The 21,433-nt window shown below is 45.6% G+C and overlaps 1 protein-coding gene across 2 annotated transcripts in view; it reads right to left on the bottom strand.

Annotated features, from left to right (window-relative positions):
- PRIM2 (DNA primase subunit 2) overlaps positions 1-21,433 on the bottom strand; it is a 470,633-nt gene that overhangs the window by 314,805 nt on the left and 134,395 nt on the right. For both annotated transcript variants that reach the window (XM_030198993.1, XM_030198994.1), the window contains exons 6-7: positions 11,410-11,505; positions 7,190-7,327 (exon numbers count right to left, since the gene is read on the bottom strand). In XM_030198993.1, coding sequence (XP_030054853.1) covers positions 7,190-7,327; positions 11,410-11,505 — 234 coding nt within the window. The remainder of the gene's footprint in view (positions 1-7,189; positions 7,328-11,409; positions 11,506-21,433) is intronic.

Below are 21,433 nucleotides of genomic sequence, written 5' to 3'. Positions count from 1 at the left end.
ATTTCCTGAACAAATGACGAGAAAGACAAACTCTCAGGGGGAGAAAGCTCTCTCTCTGGCAAAGGAGTGGGATCAGAAGGAAGACCACAAGGCTCCTCATCAGAGAAATATCTGGGGTCTTCCTCTGCCTCCCACGAGGCCTCACCTTCGGTATCAGACACCAGTTCTCTAACTTCGGTCCAAAGCCGAGCCCGTCTCGACGCCGAGGAACTAAGTCCTCTACTGCAATGTCGAGAAGAAGACTCCCTCGCCGCCAGTGACAAAGCTCCCTCCAGCGACGTCGACGGGGAGTCAACTTGGGTGGCAGCGGACGCCAATGCCACAAGTGGTACCGGCGTCGCAGTCCGCACCATGGGCAGGGAGCCCACCGCTACATCTCTCGACGGTATCAACAGCGCAAGCTCCGGCGGTACCGGAACAGATGGTCGCAACAGTCCTTCCAGAATCCCTGGAAGTATGGCTCGGAGGCGCTCGTCTAGTGTGTCTGTCGAACAAGGCTATGAGGCCGGTACCAGCGATGAGGACAGAATCTGCCTGGGGCGCGGAGGCGGTACTGGGCTGTCCGGAGAAGAGCGCATTGACACCTCCTGTATGGAGGGTGAGCAGTCCTCCCGGCGTCGATGCTTTCCAGGTGCCGATTCCCTCGGCGCCCCGGAGCTCTCGGTACCGTGACGGGAAGGTGACCGATGACGGTGCTTCTTCGCCTTCGCTCGAAGCACGTCACCGGTACCTCCCGGTACCAACGAGGAGGACGTGGAATCCACACGTCTCCTTGGGGCCAGGTCCAAAGGTCGGTCCCGGGGGCCCTGTACCGCAGGAGCCCTCGAGGCAGGTGGAGACCCACTCGATGGCTCACTGCTACCAGCGTGGGATCTCTGGACAGCCATCACCAGCGCTCCGGACGTCGATGCACCCTCCGATGCTGACATCGATACCGTCGATGACCTTGGTACCGCTGGCTCCTTCGACGTCGAAGGACCAGACTGGGCTCTGAACAACAGGTTCTACTGAGCCTATCTCGCCGCCTGGGTCCTCTTTTTTAGCTGAAGACACAGCGTGCAGGCATTGGGACAATGACCAGCTCCCAAACACTGAAGACACGAGACGTGCCTTTCAGTGCGCGAGTTTGTCCGGTTGCACCGCGTGCACTTCTTGAAGCTGCTGGCAGGCTTCAAGGACATGGGCGGAAAAATCGCGCCGGCGAGGTGAAAATTTGCGATGGTGCCGAAAAGAAAGACACTAAAACAGGGAAAAACACGTACAGGGGGCGAAAATGGCCGCTCACGACAAAGAAAGGAAACTTACGGCAAAACTAAATAAATACAGGTAAGAAACTTTTTTTTAAAACGGAAACACGAGTGAACTCGAGAAACACCCCGAAACTCGGCGAAAAGCAGCAAAAACGCAGCGAGGGCCTCTCTGGGGCACAGAAATACCGAAAAACAGCCGTCCTGAGCCGCGGAAAAAGAGACTGAGGAGCATGCTCGCGCTACGGACGGGAAGACGGTCACGCATGCGCAGTTCGCGCATGTGCACGCGAGGGCTAGCAAACTTTGTTGCTAGGAAGATCTTCCGATCTGGAATTGCCATCAGACGTCACCCAATCGTGAGAACAAGCAGCCTGCTTGTCCTCAGAGAACAAAGGAAACTTTTTAAAAGGGGGCAAAAGTAAAAGAAACTACGGGAACTTCTTTTTTTTTTAACTGTAGAATTGAAATAAAATAAAGCGAAAAGCCAAAAAACTCGCAAAGACTCTTTCCTGGGCCTGAGAGGAGCGCAGAAAAACTCTACCGCACCTCAGCGCGAAGTAAAAAAATTGAGGCACGCTCATGCGACAGGCAGGAAGTTATGCGCGCGATTCACGCGCCAGAAGGCTCTGGCAAAACTTTTTAATTTTGCTTGTGAAAAATTTGCTGTTTCCTGGCCCGACGCAGACGTTGATCCACATGTGAGAACAAGCAGCCTGCTTGTCCTCGGAGAACTATAATTTGGATTAATCTTCCCAATGTGCATCAGTTTGCATTTTCTACATTAAATTTCATCTGCCATTTGGATGCCCAGTCTTCCAGTTTCAATTCCCATAATTTCATACAACCTTTCATTTGAATTAAATCTTCAAAGTCAAATCTTCAAAATGTTCCTAAACAGCATTTCAAAAATATGTTGTTTTTTTAAAAATTTGAATGAAGTTTTATTAAAAACATTCTAAATGAACAACAAACGAGCCTACAAGGCCAACTCATACATAACATCGTACAGCAAAGTGCAAAATACAAAAGCAGAAAAAGAATCCCCAAGCATAACAGAAACCTCACAAAATATTTTGGTATATCAGAACCCCCTACATCCTAAGTCCCAGCGCATACTCCCTACCCCAATCTCCCACACACCCCCTCAATCCCCCCAAAATGGGTACACAGATTACTCCTCAAGTTAGTTGAAAATGCTTCAAGGGACCCCAAATCTTTTTCCATCTGGGCATGTAATTACGCCTCTTATCAGCTAACTTCTCCATCCAATTTCACCCTCCATATATACATGGGAGGCGGCTCAATTCACCGAACATGTAGCCGAAATTAATTTTGCAGCATCGAGAAGGTGACCTACCAACTTCAGACCAGGGATAGCTCTATTAAAAAGAACATACCCGGATCCCAGGGTACCCAATGGCCAGTACAGCAACATATCTGATATTGTACACTTTTCGAAAAAGCTTTAGCCTTAGGACAAGTCCACCATATGTGACCTGGTGTATCCTTATAGCCACAAAGCCTCCAACAGGCTGAAGAACCATGAGGGAACCAGTGTTGGATCCTGTCTGGAATCAGGTACCAAGAATACATATGCTAATAATTGTTCTCTTGGACCCACCTGGGTTATCAGAACACAAACCCAGGGGGGATATTGGAGATAGGGGCTTGAAGGGGGGAGGGGAGGATGGGTGGATGACTTGCAAATATTGATGGGAAGGTAGTCTGAATTTGATCTTGCAAGAAGCCTGGAAGATAATAAAAAGAGGCGGGTTGGGGATAAAAACTAAAAGATTGGTGCCGGTATGACACATAATTGTGCAGTGTACTTTAATATAAGGAAAAATATTTTTCTTGTGTATTCTCAGACTGTGAACTTTGTAATTTCAGTATGACACTAATAAAAATGTTGAAACATAATTGTTCTCTTGGATGTTAGCAGCAATGGCCACAGTTGCAAGCTCAGCCTCCATAGCATCTCAGTCTGAAAACTTGTAAACCATTCCCAACATTCCCGCCTCATAAGATGTAAGGTGGGATGCAACAAGTCTCATATATATCTATATAGAGTTGCCAACAGAGGTCTAGTAGATCTAAAATCTTCACATATATTTTCCAGTTCAGTGTATTTCCCAATCAAATGTGGTTTAATATGTTTACTTTGTAAAAAATGCAAAACTTGACAATAAGCGAATCAATGTTCCTCAGTGTGAAGAAATAGTGTGTTTTCAAGCCTGAAAACTGTATTATTTCATGAAGTTTATTTCTCCTAATTAGCCAGCAGATGGCACTTGTTTTGAGTTTTAAAGCTGTTGCAGAAAAATACTTTCTCTTTTCCAGTTTAAACTTATGGAAAGGCAATCTGGAGTACCATTGGGCACCTACTTTCAAAATTGATGCCCTGGGCTCTGATTTGCCCTGGATCTCAAATCTAGCCTGAAGGTACTAGATTTCCCCAGTCTCAGCTAGGGAGCGTAGAAAGAAAGATCTATTTACTAAGGCCTTATGAGCAGTTATATTTTATAACCTGTGAGCAGCAATATTTCCTAAACTCCCCATGTACTAACCAGGTAGTAAACAAATGTTTAGATAGTTTTATAATTAATCCATATTCAGTTACCTGTTATTGTTTGCCAAGTTCACCTTTTTCTGTTGACTGTTCAAGTTCTGTGACAATAAACCTCTTTTAGTTTATTGACTCTGCTGTCCTGGACTGACTAAGAATCCTGATGTTTGTGTGTTTGGTTTGTGGGTGCTTTCTGGGAACTGTGGGACCCCTTTAGTGTGGCCCAGTGTCCTAGAAATCACCAGGAATAACCTGAGAGTGTGAGACTAGCCTAGAGGCAAGTGGGACCCAGTCGGTGGGAGGAGGGTGCTAGTATAGAGCACATGCCGAGGCGGGCCTGAGCAATGTTGGGGACAGACCCTCCAAGTGGCTGCAAAGTTAACCCCAGGCGGGTGCTAGGCATTTTGTGACAATCAGCAAGTTGTAAATCCCTCATCAGTGTACCAAAGGGTACAAACCTATCATCATAATCCACAAATTGTCCCAGGTGTACCAGTCCTCTAGCTTCCCAGATACTATGCACCCTGGAGGTAAGTCCAAGGGAAAATAGAGTTGTATGCTGTAAAGGAGTGTATCTAGAGATAGGAAAATCCTTGTGAACCCCCAGTGAATCCCATATCCTCAATGTGTGGGAAGTAGAGGACTCAAGTATTTGACTCCGTCTAGTTAACCACATAAAGGACCCCAGAGGAATAGCTAACACCTGTTCCAATCCTATCCACATTTTATGAGTGGTTCTGAAACCATTCTACAGCAGCTCGGGCTTAGGCAGCCTTATAGTACAACCTCATATGTGGGAACCTCAACCCTCCCAATTAGCAAGATCTATATAGTATCTTTTTAGTAAATCAATATTTCTGCCCCCCCCCCCCCCCAATAAAGTTCAAACGAAAATCCTGTCGATTATCCAAAAATCTCCAAGGAAGAGCTACAGGGAGGGTCTGAAACAGATAAAGGAAGTGGGGAATTATATTCATTTTGATTACAGTGATTTGTTCAAACCATGAAAGGGTCAATTGCCTCCCACCTAGGGCCAGATGCACTAAACTTAACGAGCCATTAACGAGCAAGTAGTAAACCGTGGCATGCACTAAAGGCTTCTCCGAGCCATTTTCCAATCACGGTAGCAGCTAACGAAAACGGAATGCAGATGATCCAAAGGCTATTATAATGAGCTGCACTACCATTGCAAGGCTATTATAATGAAATGCACTATGGTTTTCCGATCCCCTTACCGTGAAAAACCTAACGGGAGGTCTACACCTCTCGTTGGGGCAAATCAGCTAAATGCGTTGTGATTGGCTCAGAGACTTCCAGGTCTCTCAGCTGAGTGAAGGATGTCCAAAAAGGCCGTTTTTATTATTGCGGGGGGGGGGGGGGGGACGTCCTCAACTGCACTCTCCTGCTAGGATCGAGCCGCATCGGAGCCTTCCTGCAGCAGGCCGTGGAGGGGGTGAGCGGCGCAGCGTCTTCCTTTTCCGGGCAGCACAGGGAGGCGCAGGGACGGCCACAGGCATAGCAAAGGTGCCATAACTTTTTTAAAATAATTTTTTTAAGTCCCTCACGAGGACTTGGGACACGCAGCTTGTTCTTTTTGTTGTTGTTTTACATGGGTGTTAGGCGCTTTTTGGACATATTTGGTATGCGCAGAGCAGCCAGCATAACACTTGGCTGCTCTGCGCATGCTCGACCGGCCAACTGTTTACCGATGGAATAGAGAATGCAAGTGAGCTACAACGAGCAGCTCATTTGCATTCCCTTTCCTTGATGCATTCCCGTTGCTTACCGATTCACTAAGGAATCAGTAAGCAACAGGTATTAACGATTGTTTTAGTGCATCTTCCCCCTAGTCAAGTCCTCCTTAACCACCCTAAGCAGTTCAAGATAATTAGCATCAAATAAGGTATTCCAAGAAGCTGTTAACCAAATCACCAAAGAGCACAAAGCATCATTCACACACTTAAAGGGAAAGGAAGCGCAAACATGTATTTTCTTTATAATTTATTTGCTTTACAAGCTCAGCTTCACTTCTATGTACTGCCAATATGCTATATGTACTCAACAGTTTCATCCTTCATCTAAGATCTAAGTTCCTCCTAAGAAATATCCTACAAACCTCCAATTGTTTTTTTTAATATTCCCACTTTTTTCCTTTTTACTTCTCTTAAAAACATTTATATGGATCACATGATGCGGTGAGAGGAAACAGACATGTTTTCGCTCCTCCCGGACCATGATATAAAGTTATCAAAGCTGAAGCCCCATATTTTATGGACAAATATATCAAAAAATTGAGCAGAGAAATGACATGGAAAACCTGCAAAACAACAAAGGAAAAAGCAAAAACGACAGACAGCAACATAGAGGAGACGGAGTTTCCTGCCTCGACTTTCTCTGAGAAACAGCTAAATCAGCTCACCATAGCAGTGGGTAAGGCGATAGACATGAAGCTTGAACGGTTATCGGAACAACTGACAGGATTAGAGGCACTGCTAGCAGATACAATGAGACTAGCAGGAGAATTACAGCACTGGGTGTCCGCGTTGAAGATACTGCCCCACAAGCCACAGTGTCTCTGGCAGCAATGGTGAAGCAACTAAAAGCACAAGGGGAAAAGATAGAGAACTTGGAAAATCGGTCCTGACGTGGTAGGGCTACCAGAGAGTGTTTCGGACCAGTCACTATCTACTGTGCTAACGGTGGCTAACATCAGAATTTGCATTAGCAGATAATATGGGGCCTCGGTGCCTAGAACGGAACCATCGTGTCGGCAGAAGCCATTAAGGCCGGCAAGGGCTAAGGCCAGTGATTATAAAAATTCACAACTATGTGCACAAAGTAGAGATTCTCAGAGGATACTGCCAAAAAAGAGACTCCCTACAGTTTGAAGGAGCACAAATCCGAATCTTTCAAGATTACTCACAGGCGCTTCAAGAACACAGGAGCAGATTCCAACCAGTATGTGCGACTCTTCATGATAAAAACTGCAATTTATGTTCCTATATCCAGCAGTGTTGAAGGTTTTTGTTAAAGGATCACGGCACTCCTTTGATTCAGTGGAAGCAGCTAAATAGTGAGAGTGGCGCCTAGTATAAAGAATGAGTCATTGGATGACCAATCCTGGAACACTGCTTTCTGCACCAACCATTCGGACCATTTTATAAACGAGATAGTTTGGATAAAGCAGACATCGCAGTCAAGATAGTACTACAGTGATGGCAATATATGAAGGAAAACATAAAGACCTTTTTAGTGAGAACTGTAAGGGGGAACAATGTGATTTTTTTTTCTCTGTTGATAAGTAACATTCAGAGGTAGCCTGTTACAAAATTACCCTCTAAACAGTTGAGGGAGGGGAAAAACCTGTACTTACCGCCAGAGCCTTTGAAAGCTTGGTTCTGAAGTCATTCAGGATAATGATGACAATTTCTTGAAATGGTATATAGGCAAACCCTTCCCAAACATAGACCTTCCTAGTACGAACCAAATCAGCAGCATTCCAAAATTCAATCTGGATGCAAACAAAAAAAATTATTCCACTAGTTCTATTTTTCATTAAAGCAGCATCATTAGCATCAGTTTTGTACAGGTCAATGTCAATAATAAAACCAACATCGTTAAAATTCTTTTTCATTCTGATTTTGACCTCCATAATCTAGGTGGTGCATCTGTGGAACAGGAGATCAAATGAAAGAAAACAGGCAAGCCGATACGTCAATACTTTTGATACGTTCATCTGTATCATGCTGTACTATTGGGGGAATTCAGTGGAAAAATTAAATTAAGAAAACTTTTGCAAAGAATATTTTAAAATTCTGGTACATTCCGTACATCTGTATTATCAAATACAATAACCATCTTTGTAGTTATTAATTTAAGCTTCTAAACAGAGAGCATTACTCAAATTTAAAGTTTTGGTGCATATTTTCCTCAGATGTCCACCAAGTACAAAGTGAGACCTGAGCTACAGGCAGTGTTGACTTCTTGCAACAACACAGTGGAATTCATAAGTTATTAATACAAATATCAGCAACTGGAAAATCTGTGCTACCTATTTCTCTGCCAAATGAAAATATATGAAACCCAGAAGTTCTAACCATAAGGCAATAAATAAATTTCCCCTACCGTACATGCATACTATTATCCCCCTATTCAACATTCTCTCTTCCCTTCAGTTCACGCCCTTCCACACACTCTTCTTTAGAGCTCATCTTCTCTCCCCCTTCCCCACTACACACCCAATTACCCCTTGCATCCCATAACTCTACTTCACCTCCACCAAATGCTCATTTGCCCAGTCTCCCCCAGGAAATTTTCCATCACATACATATCCCTTTTACCCACTGGTGTCCCTAGCTGTGACCCCCACCCCACACATTCCCTACTCCCTGTCTTTTCCAGTTCATCTCCCTTTCCATATACCCCATTATCCACTGCCTTCTCCATCCATTGTCCCTTAGCCCTCAACCCTCTCACTAAGCAGGGGCGTAGCCATAGGTGGGCCTGGATGGGCCCAGGCCCAGCCACTTTTCCTCCAGGCCTGCGCAGCCAACATCCAAGGTGTCAGCAGGTGGGGCGGTGCTCCGCTGGCGCCACAGTCCCCACCTGCCTACCAGCTCTCCCGACGGACACAACCCTCTTCTTCCCCTGCCACCCGGCACCTGGCCTGACCCAGCCTTAAAAAAAAAAAAGTCCGTGAAGTGCCTAGCGTCTGCTGTGCTCGGCACTGCTGCTGTAAAGCAAGTAAATCGCCTCCCTCATCGCGTTCGCGTCGGCCCTTTCTTCACTGTGTCCCGCCCTCTGATGTAACTTCCTATTTCCGCGAGGGCGGGACACAGTGAAGGAAGGGCCGACGCAAACGCAATGAGGGAGGCGATTTACTTGCTTTACAGCAGCAGTGCCGAGCACAGCAGACGCTAGGCACTTCACGGACTTTTTTTTTTTAAGGCTGGGTCAGGTCAGGTGCCGGGTGGCAGGGGAAGAAGAGGGTTGTCTGTCCATCAGAGGGTCTGGTAGGCAGGTAGGGACTGGGTAGGGGAGGGGGGCTCAGATGGGACAAGGTGTCTGGGTGGGGTGGGCTCAGATGGGAGAAGGGGGCAGGAGGGAGAATGGGTCTGGGGCTGAAAAGGGGGGGCCCTAATGCATGTGGATGAAGGGAACTGGGGGCTGAAAAGGAGGGTAGGTGGGATAAGGGGGCTGAAAAGGGGACAGGGAGAAGTGACTGGGGGCTGAAGCTCCAGACTGGTGGGAGAAAAGGGGTGGGGCTGAAACTGGGGACTGGTGGGATAGTGGGGCTGAAAAGGAGGGGCAGGTGGGAGTTGTGGGCTGTGGCTGGAACTAGGGGCAGGTGGGATATGGGGCTGGAACTGAGGGCTGAAAAGAAGGGGCAGCGAGAGGGAGGGCAGACCCTGGATGGATGGGAGAGGGAGGGCAAATGGTGGATTGAAGGGGCAGAGAGAAAGGGCAGACAGTGGATGGAAGGGATGGCAGAGAGGGCAGACACTGGATGGCAGAGAGAGAGCGAAGACAGATGCTGGATGGAAGGAAGACGGTGAAAAGAAGATGAGGAAAGCAGAAACCAGAGACAACAAACTGTACATAAAATATATATTTTTATTTTTTTGCTTTCGGATAAAGTAGTATTGTAGATGTCAGGCTTTTACCTGTTTTATGAATACAGCTTAATCAGGCATTGCATTTCTTACAAAGCAAAGTTTGAAGGATATGTGCCATTGACATGTTTGCCTTATGGCAGTCATATTTGGTCAAGTTTAAGATATGGGATAAAATCACTATATTTAAAAATGTTGGTGTTCCATGAACCAGGTATGTGGTTTGTGTTAATGCAGGAGAGCTGTTGCACAGACTGTTTACTTAGAAATCCATCATCAAGTGCACACTAAGGCATTATTAGAGTATCCCAAGAAACACTACTCACACCTAGTGCCCACCCATATTAGCTCTGGGCCCACCCAAAATGTCAGGTCTGGCTACGCCACTGTCACTAAGTCCTTTCCCTGCCTTCTCTACCTGAACTCCTCTCTAGCCTATCTCCCAGCACTGTTATCATTACAAAATGTGGCTAACTGTGCAGCCACGTTTGAAACTCAGGTGGTGATGTCCCTTGTGCCAGCTCTTGCAGAGCGTTATCAGCCCAATGCCAAAATGTGGTGCTGTTCTCAAAGTTTCACAAGAAGAGCATGGAACCAGTACTCTGCAAGACTGCACAGTGCAGAAAGGCTGCAGCACCAGCTGCATTTCAACCATGGCTCCACCTCTCACCTGCTTAGATGAAATTCTACACAGAAACAATTAAGTTCTGTGCAAATTCTGCATTGTGCAATTGTGCAAAATTCTCCCAGGAGTAAATGTGGCATGTTCTGAAATACTCTTAAAATAAAATACCTTGAGGAGAAAAACTGAGCTGTATATTGTTAAAACACAAAAGGCAAAACTTGGTGTATGATGGATATCTGGATGATGGATAGTGGAGGAGTGGCCTAGTGGTTAGGGTGAGGGACTTTGGTCCTGGGGAACTGAGGAACTAAGTTCGATTCCCACTTCAGGCACAGGCAGCTCCTTGTCACTCTGAGCAAGTCACTTAACCATCCATTGCCCCATGTAAGCCACATTGAGCCTGCCATGAGTGGGAAAGCGCGGGGTACAAATGTAACAAAATAAATATCTGTAAAAATCACTTCTTCTTCTAGTTTAATTAACTGTTGTAAGAAAAAGTACTTTCCAGGAAGCATACTTGAATAAAGTTAAACTGCATTGATTTAAAAGGCAACCTCACAAGAGAAGTAATGACTAGAAGCAGACTGAATTCTGGTTTCAGCACTGAAACTGGCCCAAAATCTGGGTTTGGCCATTGTTTGGTTTCGGCTGAAAATGCCAGTGCATTTTTGGTTGAAATCAAAACCCCCTGCGACTACTCTCTGCCTGTCCCTCACCCACCTATCGCAAGCACCACCACCACAGAGCAGGTCCTACCAGGTCGGCCACCCTCCAACCCCAGTCACAACCCCTCTGCCCTCCTACCACCTGAAGGCCCTCCCCAGGACTACCATTAAATGACCTGGCAGTCTAGTGGCCTCTTTCATGCAGGAGCAATCCCCAGTCACTCCTGTCCCCACCAATTCCTCAATCAAAATGGCTTCCGTGACATCTCACAGCAGCCCATCAAGCCTGCCGCAGGAGATCCCGGGCAGAATTGGCTTGGGCAGGAACAATCCCCAGTTTTATCATTTCCACAATTTGGAAGGGGGGGAGGGCAGGGAGGGAGGGAGTTATTGACCTCCATCTCTCCTCCACCAATCTTTACTTTCTTCCAATTCCTTTCTGCTCTGTAGCTACAGCAGCAGTTTCTCTTTCTCCCCCCACCCCCCTCCTCCAAATGGGCAGGCCAGTCCCAATTTTATCCTGCTCAACATTTTTAAAAGCTGTTCACATTTAGCAAGCGGGACTCTAAACGGCTGATCTTAAGCACAGTTCAACAGCTTCTTCAAATCATTTTATTCAGCGAGAAAGTCAACCTGCAATATGACAATAGTCCTATCATTTTTAAAAACTGCGTTGCCAGGTTAAACTTACCTTGTAAAACTCCTGATCCTCCAATTTTGTTACACTTAGTGCAGAACTTGAACTCAACAAATCATTGGCATACAGGTTCTTCTGTTCATCTGATATCTAAACAAAAAGATTTATTGGTTTTCAACTGCTATATAACTGTTTTAAACAGATTGCTATACAGCGAAGATACTTACCTGTAGCAGGTATTCTCCAAGGACAGCAGGCTGATTATTCTCACATGTGGGTCGACATCCACGTCGGCCCAGGAATCAGCATTTTCCAAGAAAAATACAAAGTTTTGCCAGAGTCTTCTGGTGCGCGTGCACCGTGCATGCGCGGACTGATTTCCCACCTGTCATGTGAGCACATCTCGTCAGTTAAATCAAAAGGCATATAAAGAAATAACTCCAAAGGGGAGGTGGGCGGGTTTGTGAGAACAATCAGCCTGCTGTCCTCGGAGAACACCTGCTACAGGTAAGTATCCGCTTTCTCCAAGGACAAGCAGGCTGCTTGTTCTCACATGTGGGGTATCCCTAGCAAAAAATAAGACGTGTGTCATACTGATGCTTTAATGCTTAATGCAAAACTATCTCATTGCAACAACACCTAAACTAGAAAATTACAAATTGGATGGTCAGGTCATTCTATGACTGGTAACTGAAGTCAGAACTGTGCTAAAATCCTCATTTTATACAACAGCACAATGAACACCGGCCAGCTACTCCTATTAATCTGCTCCTTAATGCTAGTCAACTAACACTCACCACCCAACTTGCAGAAAGTAGCAATATACCCATAATGCACAATCACCTCAAACTGAACAGATACATCACACCTCACCACACTAACAATAACCAAAACGAAAGAACACAAAAAAGCATACATCCTCAACAGAATGGAAAGAAAGATCAAAAAAACCCTACACAAACTAAGAAACGACAACTGACAAAAGTCCACATAACACCGAACATAGAAGACCCATACCAAAAAATCAAAATAGGCTACGTTAATGCTAGATCCGTAGTAAACAAAACAACAATAGTAACAGACTGGATTACGTCAGCAAAACTTGATCTACTCTTCATCACTGAAACATGGATCTGTGATCAAGACGACCCTATCATCCTAAACCTATGCCCACCACTCACTCACTGGTCCAGAAAGGAAAAGAGAGGAGGAGGCATAGCGCTTATATATCGATCATATTTCACCTTTGAAACCACTGCCGAATCCATAACACCTCATCTTGAAATAGCCTCAATCAGAATCCACCACAAAAACCTGATTGACCACCTAAACTGTGCCCTGTTTTACAGACCACAATGTAACTGGAACAATAGCCAGTCAAATTTCATGGACTTCATTTCAAATACCTGTGTAGCCAACTCCAATACACTAGTGCTAGGAGATATTAATCTCCACCTAGAAGACCCAACCTCTACAAACGCACGAAAATGCAAGGACTTCCTTCAGTTATGTGATCTTACATGGCCACACATGCAAACAACACATACGAAAGGTCACACACTCGACCTCATCTCCAACAAACTGTCCTCTGACCAAAACTTAATAATAACAGAAACTAACTGGACAGAGACGCCATGGACCGACCACTACAAATTAAACCTATCCCTAAAATGGCGGAAAAGAGGTTCTCTCCACACACGAGAACATACAACCCACACCACGAGAGCACAAATAGGCCCGGATACATTCTGGCAACAGATTTACGATAACGATTGGACAGCACAAACAGACTCTATATATTACCTCTCAGAATGGGACAAAAGATGCAGACACATATTAAACAAAATAGCACCCTTAGGAACAAGAATTTCACGTAGACACAACACGATACCTTGGTACAATGAAGATCTGAAAAAATTAAAAACACAATCCAAGAAACTGGAACACGCATGGAAAAAAATAAAAGATGAAAACACACTCAACGCATGGAAACAAACACAAAGGAAATATAAATACGCAATAAGACAGGCCACAAGGTCATACTTCAAAACTAAAATAGGGCCGGATTACAAATACACGACGAACTATATCATCTTTTGAACAAACTACTGGACACGACACCGATCACCACAGCCAATACTGACCTCCCATCTGCAGACAACCTTGCTAAATACTTAAACGAAAAAATTGTAAACCTACGCAAAGCTCTACCTCAGGATAGCATGGATATCGAAAACGTCATCAACGGATTAGACCCAACCCCTGGTGAATACCCAGCGGATCGAATCTGGTCAAAATTCACTCTTCTCACCGCCGATACAGTTACCCAGGCGATTAATAGGTACTCCAACAGCCACTGTCAATTGGATACCTGCCCCAGCTATCTAATAAAATCCGCCACCCCCATCGCTTCATAACAGACCTTACATCCCACCTAAACTTTATGCTTCAACAAGGCATCTTCCCTAATGAAAAAGGCAACATCCTACTCACTCCAATACCAAAAGATACCAAAAAAAAAAAAAAAAAATGATATCACCAGCTACCGCCCAGTAGCATCTATCCCACTGGTAGTCAAACTAATGGAAGGATTGGTAACAAAGCAACTTAATGAGTACATAAACAAATTCACAATACTACATGACTCACAATCAGGATTTTGCCCCCTACACAGCACCGAAACAGTATTATTCACTCTCCTAACAAAATTCAAGCAGGAAATAGCAATAGGAAACAGCATTCTTCTCCTCCAATTTGACATGTCCAGTGCTTTCGACATGGTCAACCATAACATACTACTAAGACTCCTAGATTACTTCGGAATCAGTGGATACACTCTCAAATGGATCAAGGGATTCCTAACCACCAGAACATATCAAGTGAAATCAAGTACAAACGTATCATCACCTTGGAAACCAGACTGCGGAGTACCGCAAGGATCACCATTATCACCGATCCTTTTCAACCCTATGATGACCCCACTAGCCAAGGCCTTATCCACCCAAGGCCTTAACCCATTCATTTACGCTGATGACATTAAAATATACATCCCATACAAACACAAACTGGCAGAAATTACCAATGAAATGAAGCTCAGTTTAAACATCATGAACTCATGGGCAAATGCATTCCAACTAAAACTCAACACGGAAAAAATACATTGCCTCATCATCTCATCCCAACACAACCCATACAAACCCACAAACATTAACACCCCAGGTTGCACCCTCCCAATCTCAGACAGTCTGAAAATTCTTGGAGTAACAACTGACCGGAACCTCACACTAGAGAACCAAGCGAAATCCACAGTAAAGAAAATGTGTTACTCAATGTGGAAACTCAAACACATGAGACCATTCTTCCCTAGAGAAATTTCGCAACTTCATACAATCAATGGTAATAAGCCACACAGAATACTGCAATGGAATTTATGCGGGCTGCAAAGAACAAATCATAAAGAAACTTCAGACTGCACAAAACACAGCAGCCAGGATTATTTCTGGAAAAACACGTTTCGAAAGCGCCAAACCCCTCTGAGAAAAACTGCACTGGCTCCCAATCAAAGAGCGTATTGAATTCAAAATCTGTACCATAGTCCATAAAATTATATACGGCGAAGCTCCAGGATACATGACAGACCTCATAGACCTGCCAACCAGAAACACTACAAGATCAGCACGATCATACCTAAATCTTCACTACCCAAGCACCAACAGACTCAAATACAAATCAACTTACGCATCCAGCTTTTCATACCTAAGTGCACAACTATGGAACACACTGCAAAAAGCAGTAAAAACTGCGCTCAACCACCTAAATTTCTGAAAACTATTAAAACCAAACCTGTTCAAAAAGGCATATCCCACCGAACCAACATAAACAAAACCTGTACACCTGCGACACAAAGAAAACAAAGACCGAAATAGACATCTTCAACTCCAATTCTTCCTTCTCTAAGTTCCCCCACTGTATTTACAACACATGAACCTTAATCTACCATAATATCACATTGTATTTGTTCATACCAGAACTGGCAAATGCCATAACGGTATTATGTAAGCCACATTGAGCCTGCAAATAGGTGGGAAAATGTGGGATGCAAATGTAACAAATAAATAAATAAAACCAGGTTCACTGAAAACAATGAACATTGGTATATTGGGCCTCACAACGGCGAGGACATAACATAGATTGATTTGAAACCATAAAAAACTAAGTGAGAGTGCAGCCTGGAACAGCACAAAAATGGGTCTAGGGGGGTAGAGTTGGATTCTAAACCCTGAACAGATTCTGCAGAACTGACTGTCGCGTCGGGTATCCTGCTGAAGGCAGTAGTGAGATGTGAATGTGTGAACTGATGACCACGTTGCAGCCTTGCAAATCTCTTCAACGGAGGCTGACTTTAAGTGAGACACTAGCGCAGCCATGGCTCTTACATTATGAGCCGTGACATGGCCCTCCAAAGACAGTCCAGCTTGGGCATAAGTGAAGGGAATGCAATCTGCTAGCCAATTGGAGATTGTGCGTTTTCCGATGGCAACTCCCCTCCTGTTGGGATCAAAAGAAACAAACAATTGAGCGGACTGTCTGAAGGGCTTTCTCCGCTCCACGTAAAAGGCCAATGCTCTCTTGCAGTCCAAGGTATGCAAACTGCTTTCGCTAGGGCGGGTATGAGAATGGGGAAAAAATGTTGGCAAGACAATTGACTGGTTCAGATGGAACTCCGACACCACCTTCTACAGGAACTTAGGGTGCGCGTGGAGGACTACTCTGTTGTGATGAAACTTGATATAAGGTGCATGCACTACTAAGGCCTGAAGCTCACTGACCCTACGAGCTGAAGTAACAGTCACCAAGAAAACGACCTTCCAGGTCAAGTACTTCAGATGGCAGGAATTCAGTGGCTCAAAAGGAGCTTTCATCAGCTGGGTGAGAACGACGTTGAGATCCCATGACACTGGTGGAGGTTTGACAGGCGGCTTTGAGAAAAGCAAACCTCTCATGAAGCGAACAACTAAAGGCTAATCAGAGATAGGCTTACCCTCTACAAGGCGATGATAGGCACTAATCGCACTAAGATGAACCCTCACTGAGTTGGTTTTGAGGCCAGACTCTGATAAGTGTAGAAGGTATTCAAGCAGGGTCCGTGTAGGCCAAGAAAGAGGATCTAGGGCCCTGCTGTTACACCAGATGGCAAACCTCTTCATAGAATCTTTTCTGGAAGCAAGACTCGGGAGACACCTTCTGAAAGACCCAAGGAGGCAAAATCCAAGCTCTCAACATCCAGGCTATGAGAGCCAGAGACTGGAGGTTGGGATGTAGAAGCGACCCCTCGTTCTGGGTGATGAGGGTTGGAAAACATTCCAATCTCCACGGTTCCTCAGAGGACAACTCCAGAAGAAGAGGGAACCAAATCTGATGTGGCCAGAAGGGTGCCATCAGGATCATGGTTCCGCAGTCTTGCTTGAGTTTCAGCAAATTCTTCCCCACCAGAAGTATGGGAGGATACACATACAGAAGGACTGTCCCCCAATGTAGGAGAAAGGCATCTGACGCTAGTCTGTCGTGGGCCTGAAGCCTGGAACAGAACTGAGGGACTTTGTGATTGATCTGAGTGGCAAAAAGATCCACCGAGGGGGGAGCCCTATGTTCAGAAGATCTTGCGGACTACACCCATGTTCAGTGACCACTCGTGAGGTTGCATTATCCTGCTCAATCTGTCGGCCAGACTGTTGTTTACGCCTGCCAGATAAGTGGCTTGGAGAGACATGCCGTGACGGTGTGCCCAAAGCCACATCTGACACAGAGGGCGAGATCCGGTGCCCCCCTGCTTGTTGGTGTAATACATGGCAACCTGATTGTCTGTCTGAATCAAAATGATTTGGTTGGACAGCCGATCTCTGAAAGCCTTTAGAGTGTTCCAGATCGCTCGCAATTCCAGGAGGTTGATCTGAAGACCTTTTTCCTGAAAGGACCAAGCTCCTTGAGTGTGAAGCCCATCTACATGAGTCCCCCACCCCAGGAGGGATGCATCCATCGACAGCACTTTTTGTGGCTGAGGAATTTGAAATGGACGTCCCAAGGTCAAATTGGATTGAATTGTCCACCACTGAAGGGAATTCCGAAAGTCGGTGGACAGTTGGATCAAATCCTCTAGATCCCCCGCAGCTTGACACCACTGGGAAGCTAGGGTCCAATGAGCTGATCTCATGAATAGACGTGCCATGGAAGTTACATGAACTGTGGAGGCCATGTGCTCCAGGAATCTCAACATCTGCCGAGCCGTGATCTGTTGAGACGTTCGCACTATGAACACTAGGGACAGGAGGTTGTCTGCCCTTGTCTCGGGAAGATAAGAACGAGCTGTCTTTGTGTTCAACAGAGCTCCAATGAATTCCAATTTTGAACTGGTGTTAGATGGGACTTGGAATAATTTAACACGAACCCCAATAGCTCTAGCACTTGAATAGTCATTCGAATGAACTGTAGAGCACCTGCCTCCGAGGTACTGTTTACCAGCCAAGCATCAAGATAAGGGAGCACATGCACTCCCAGTCTGCGTAGCAATGCTGTGACTACAGCCAGGCACTTTGTGAACACTCTGGGTGCAGACGCCAGACAAAAGGGCAGTGCACGGCACTGAAAGTGCTGTGTTCCTAGCCAAAATCGAAAATACCTCCTGTGAGCTGGAAGTATCGAGATGTGTGTGTAAGCATCCTTTAAGTCCAGAGAGCATATCCAATCGTTCTCTTGAATCATGGGAAGAAGGGTGCACAGAGAAACCATCCTGAATTTTTCTCGGACTAGAAATTTGTTCAGGGCCCTTAGGCCTAGGATGGGACGCATCCCCCCTGTTTTCTTTTGCACAAGTACCTGGAATAGAATCCCAGCTCTTCTTCCCCTGGTGGAATGGGTTCGACCGCATTGGCCTGTAGCTGCTTGTGCTGGGAGCTGTAAGAATGAGCTTCCGGTGGGCAATTTGGAGGTTTGGATATCAGATTGAGGGTGTATCCTAACCAGACTATTTGAAGAACCCACCGGTCGGAGGTTATGAGAGACCACCTTTGGTGAAAAAACATCAACCTCCCTCCTACCGGCAAGTCGTCCGGTACGGACAATTTTACTGAGGCTATGTTGAACTGGAGCCAGTCAAAAGCCTGTCCCTTGCTTTTGCTGGGGAGCTGCAGGGGCCTTGGGCGCACGCCGTTGACGGGAACGAGCGCGCTGGGACTGAGCCTGGACAGGCTGCCGAGAAGCAGGAGTGTACCTACGCCTATTATAGGAATAGGAAGCACTCCTCTTCCCTCCAAAAAACCTCCTAGATGAGGAGGTGATAGCAGAAGACGCCCGGCGGAAGAGAGAATCCATAGCATCATGATGCTTTTTGATCTGATCGACCATATCCTCTACTTTTTTGCTAAAAAGGTTATCCCCCCCCAGCAAGGAACATCCATCATTCGCTGCTGGGTATTATGATCCAGGTCAGAGACGCGCAGCCATGAGAGTCTGCGCATCACTATACCTTGAGCAGCTACTCAGGATGCCACATCAAAAGTGTTGTAAGTACCCCTGGCCAGAAATTTACGACACGCCTTCTGCTGCCTGACCACCTGGTGAAAAGGTTCGGCAAGCTCCGGAGGAAGTGCTTCGACCAAACTGGAGAGTTGCCTCACCGAATTCCACAAGCGGATTCTCGTGTAGAGCTGGTATGTTTGAATCTTGGCTGTGAGCATAGCGGCCTGATACGTCTTTCTCCCAAACGAATCCAAGGTCCTAGATTCTCTGCCTTTCTGGAGACCACTGGATTAGAGAGAGGGAACGACCAGTTTCGCATAAGAACTTCCCTGAGTGTGTTATGCAAGGGAGCCGTTGCAACCTCTGTAGACGGAGAAGGATAATCCAAGACCTCGAGCATCTCGGCCCTGGGCTCATCCACAACCTCCATAGGGATGGGAATATCCTTAGACATTTCCTGAACAAAGGAGACATCCTTCTTTTCAATTGGCGGAGTAGGATCAGAGGGGACCCCATAAGACTCATCTTCAGAAAAGTATCTGGGATCTTCCTCTTCCTCCCACGAGCGCTCATCATAGGTATCAGACAAAAGCTCTCTAGAGCAGCCTGAACCCGAGCCTGTCTCGACGTCGAGGAACGACGACCTCGAGGAGGATGTCGAGAAGTCGAACCCCTGCCTGGACTGCGGCGACACTTCCTCTGCCGACGTCGAAGGAGAGTCAACCTGGGTGGCAGCCGATGCCGCAAGCGGCACCGAGGATGGGGACCTCACCACAGGCGAAGGACCAGATGCCGCTTCAACAGTCGGTGCACAAGGCGCAAGTACCCCTGGCACCGAAGTAGACTGGTGCAGCAATCCCTCCAGAAGCTCTGGAAGAAGGGCCCTGATACACTCGTCGAGAGCTTCCATCGGAAAAGGCTGAGGGGCCAGCGCAGGAGTCGGTGGCAGAATCTGAGGGGGCTCGAGAGCTGGTACCAGGCTGCCAGAAGACTGGCGCATCGGCACCTCCTGTATAGATTTAGTGGAAAGAAGTAAAGAAATAAAGGGAAAATTAAATTGTTTGTGCTTTGTTTTTGTTAAATTGTATGAAAAAACACGAAAAAGAAGAAAAAGGGGAGCGGTAAAGCTAGAAGAAGTCTCTTGGGCCAAAAATGAACACAGCGAAATACCGTGTCACTCCAGACGTGGATGAAAAAGAACTGAGGGCACGCTCACGCCGCTGGCGGGAAGCCGTTCGCGCATGCGCGGTTCGCTCTGCCCACGCGCCGGTGCGTTCTAGAACATTTTTGTTTGCTTAGAGATTTGCCTATCTCCTGGGCCATTGTGGACGACAACCCAATCGTGAGAACAAGCAGCCTGCTTGTCCTCGGAAAACACCATTTATTCATTCATTAGGACATCGGTGTACAATAGGTATACCTAGATCTAAACAACTGACATTGTGCTAATAGCATAATAGTAAAATGACCAAAATGTCAGCATACCACACAGTTAAAACAATGAGGCAAACTTAGACAGGCAAATGAAATCCTAGTAATAGCAATAATGTGACAGAATATCAGAAATATGTACAGACAACACAGTAGAACATTTGTGTAACAAAAATATGATAAATATCAGCAGAATATAAATGATATACTATAACAGGCAACATGGTAGTGTGGCAAAACAGGGGATTTTCATGTCTGTTATTTGTATTACTATTTTTATGACTTGTCTCTCTGTTGTTTGGCCAACTGGTGGTGTCTGTCCTCTGCTTTAAAGTTGCTGCAGAGGTGACTGTTTTCCATTCAGCTTAAGCCCTGAGGTAACAGCCAAACAAAAGCCTCCGCACTGGATAATGCAAGCAAGCAAACACAACGAAGGTGACACAAAGGATGATGTAAAAAACGTCCAACGGACTCAGAGAGTTCACATCAGAAGTTTTATTCAACAATATATGTAATGGGGTCGACATGAATCGTGAGGGCCTGCCTTAGGAGTCCCTGTATAGCGCACAAATGGAGCTCCATAACAGAAGTGTACGCATCAATGTCTATTTCAGTGTTCAGTACACTAGATATTAGGTTATTTCTTTTAGACGCCATAGCACCAAGTTCCAATTGTGCACTATACAGGGACTCCTGAAGCAGGCCCTCGTGGCCGAAACACGTCATGGAAAAGTCATGTCAATGACAAAAATAAGAGAAAAATATATAAATAGAGGTACTATAAAATATCCTCTCATTATTAAAAATCACATCATGAAAAACGCTCGTAGATTAAAATATACATGCAAACCAAACATAGGGGGTCCTTTTACTAAGACATGCTAACAGATTAAGTATGCACTAACAAATTTAGCATAAGCTAATGATTAGCACTTGCTAAATGATCATATGCCCATTATATTCCTATGGATCTTATCATTTAGCACACGCTAAATCTGTTAGCATGCCTTGGTAAAAAGGACCCCTTATTTGGCTCTATGACTATACAAGCCAGATGAAAACAACACAACTTCCAATCATCATTCAGTAAATATTGCAAATATAAAATACCACTAACAAAATTAGCGTGCTA

Source organism: Microcaecilia unicolor, chromosome 3 (genome assembly GCF_901765095.1).
Source record: "Microcaecilia unicolor chromosome 3, aMicUni1.1, whole genome shotgun sequence".
NCBI classification, from domain to species: domain Eukaryota; kingdom Metazoa; phylum Chordata; class Amphibia; order Gymnophiona; family Siphonopidae; genus Microcaecilia; species Microcaecilia unicolor.
The sequence above is the reverse complement of the archived record's forward strand: the minus strand, read 5'-3'. Positions and strand labels throughout refer to the sequence as shown.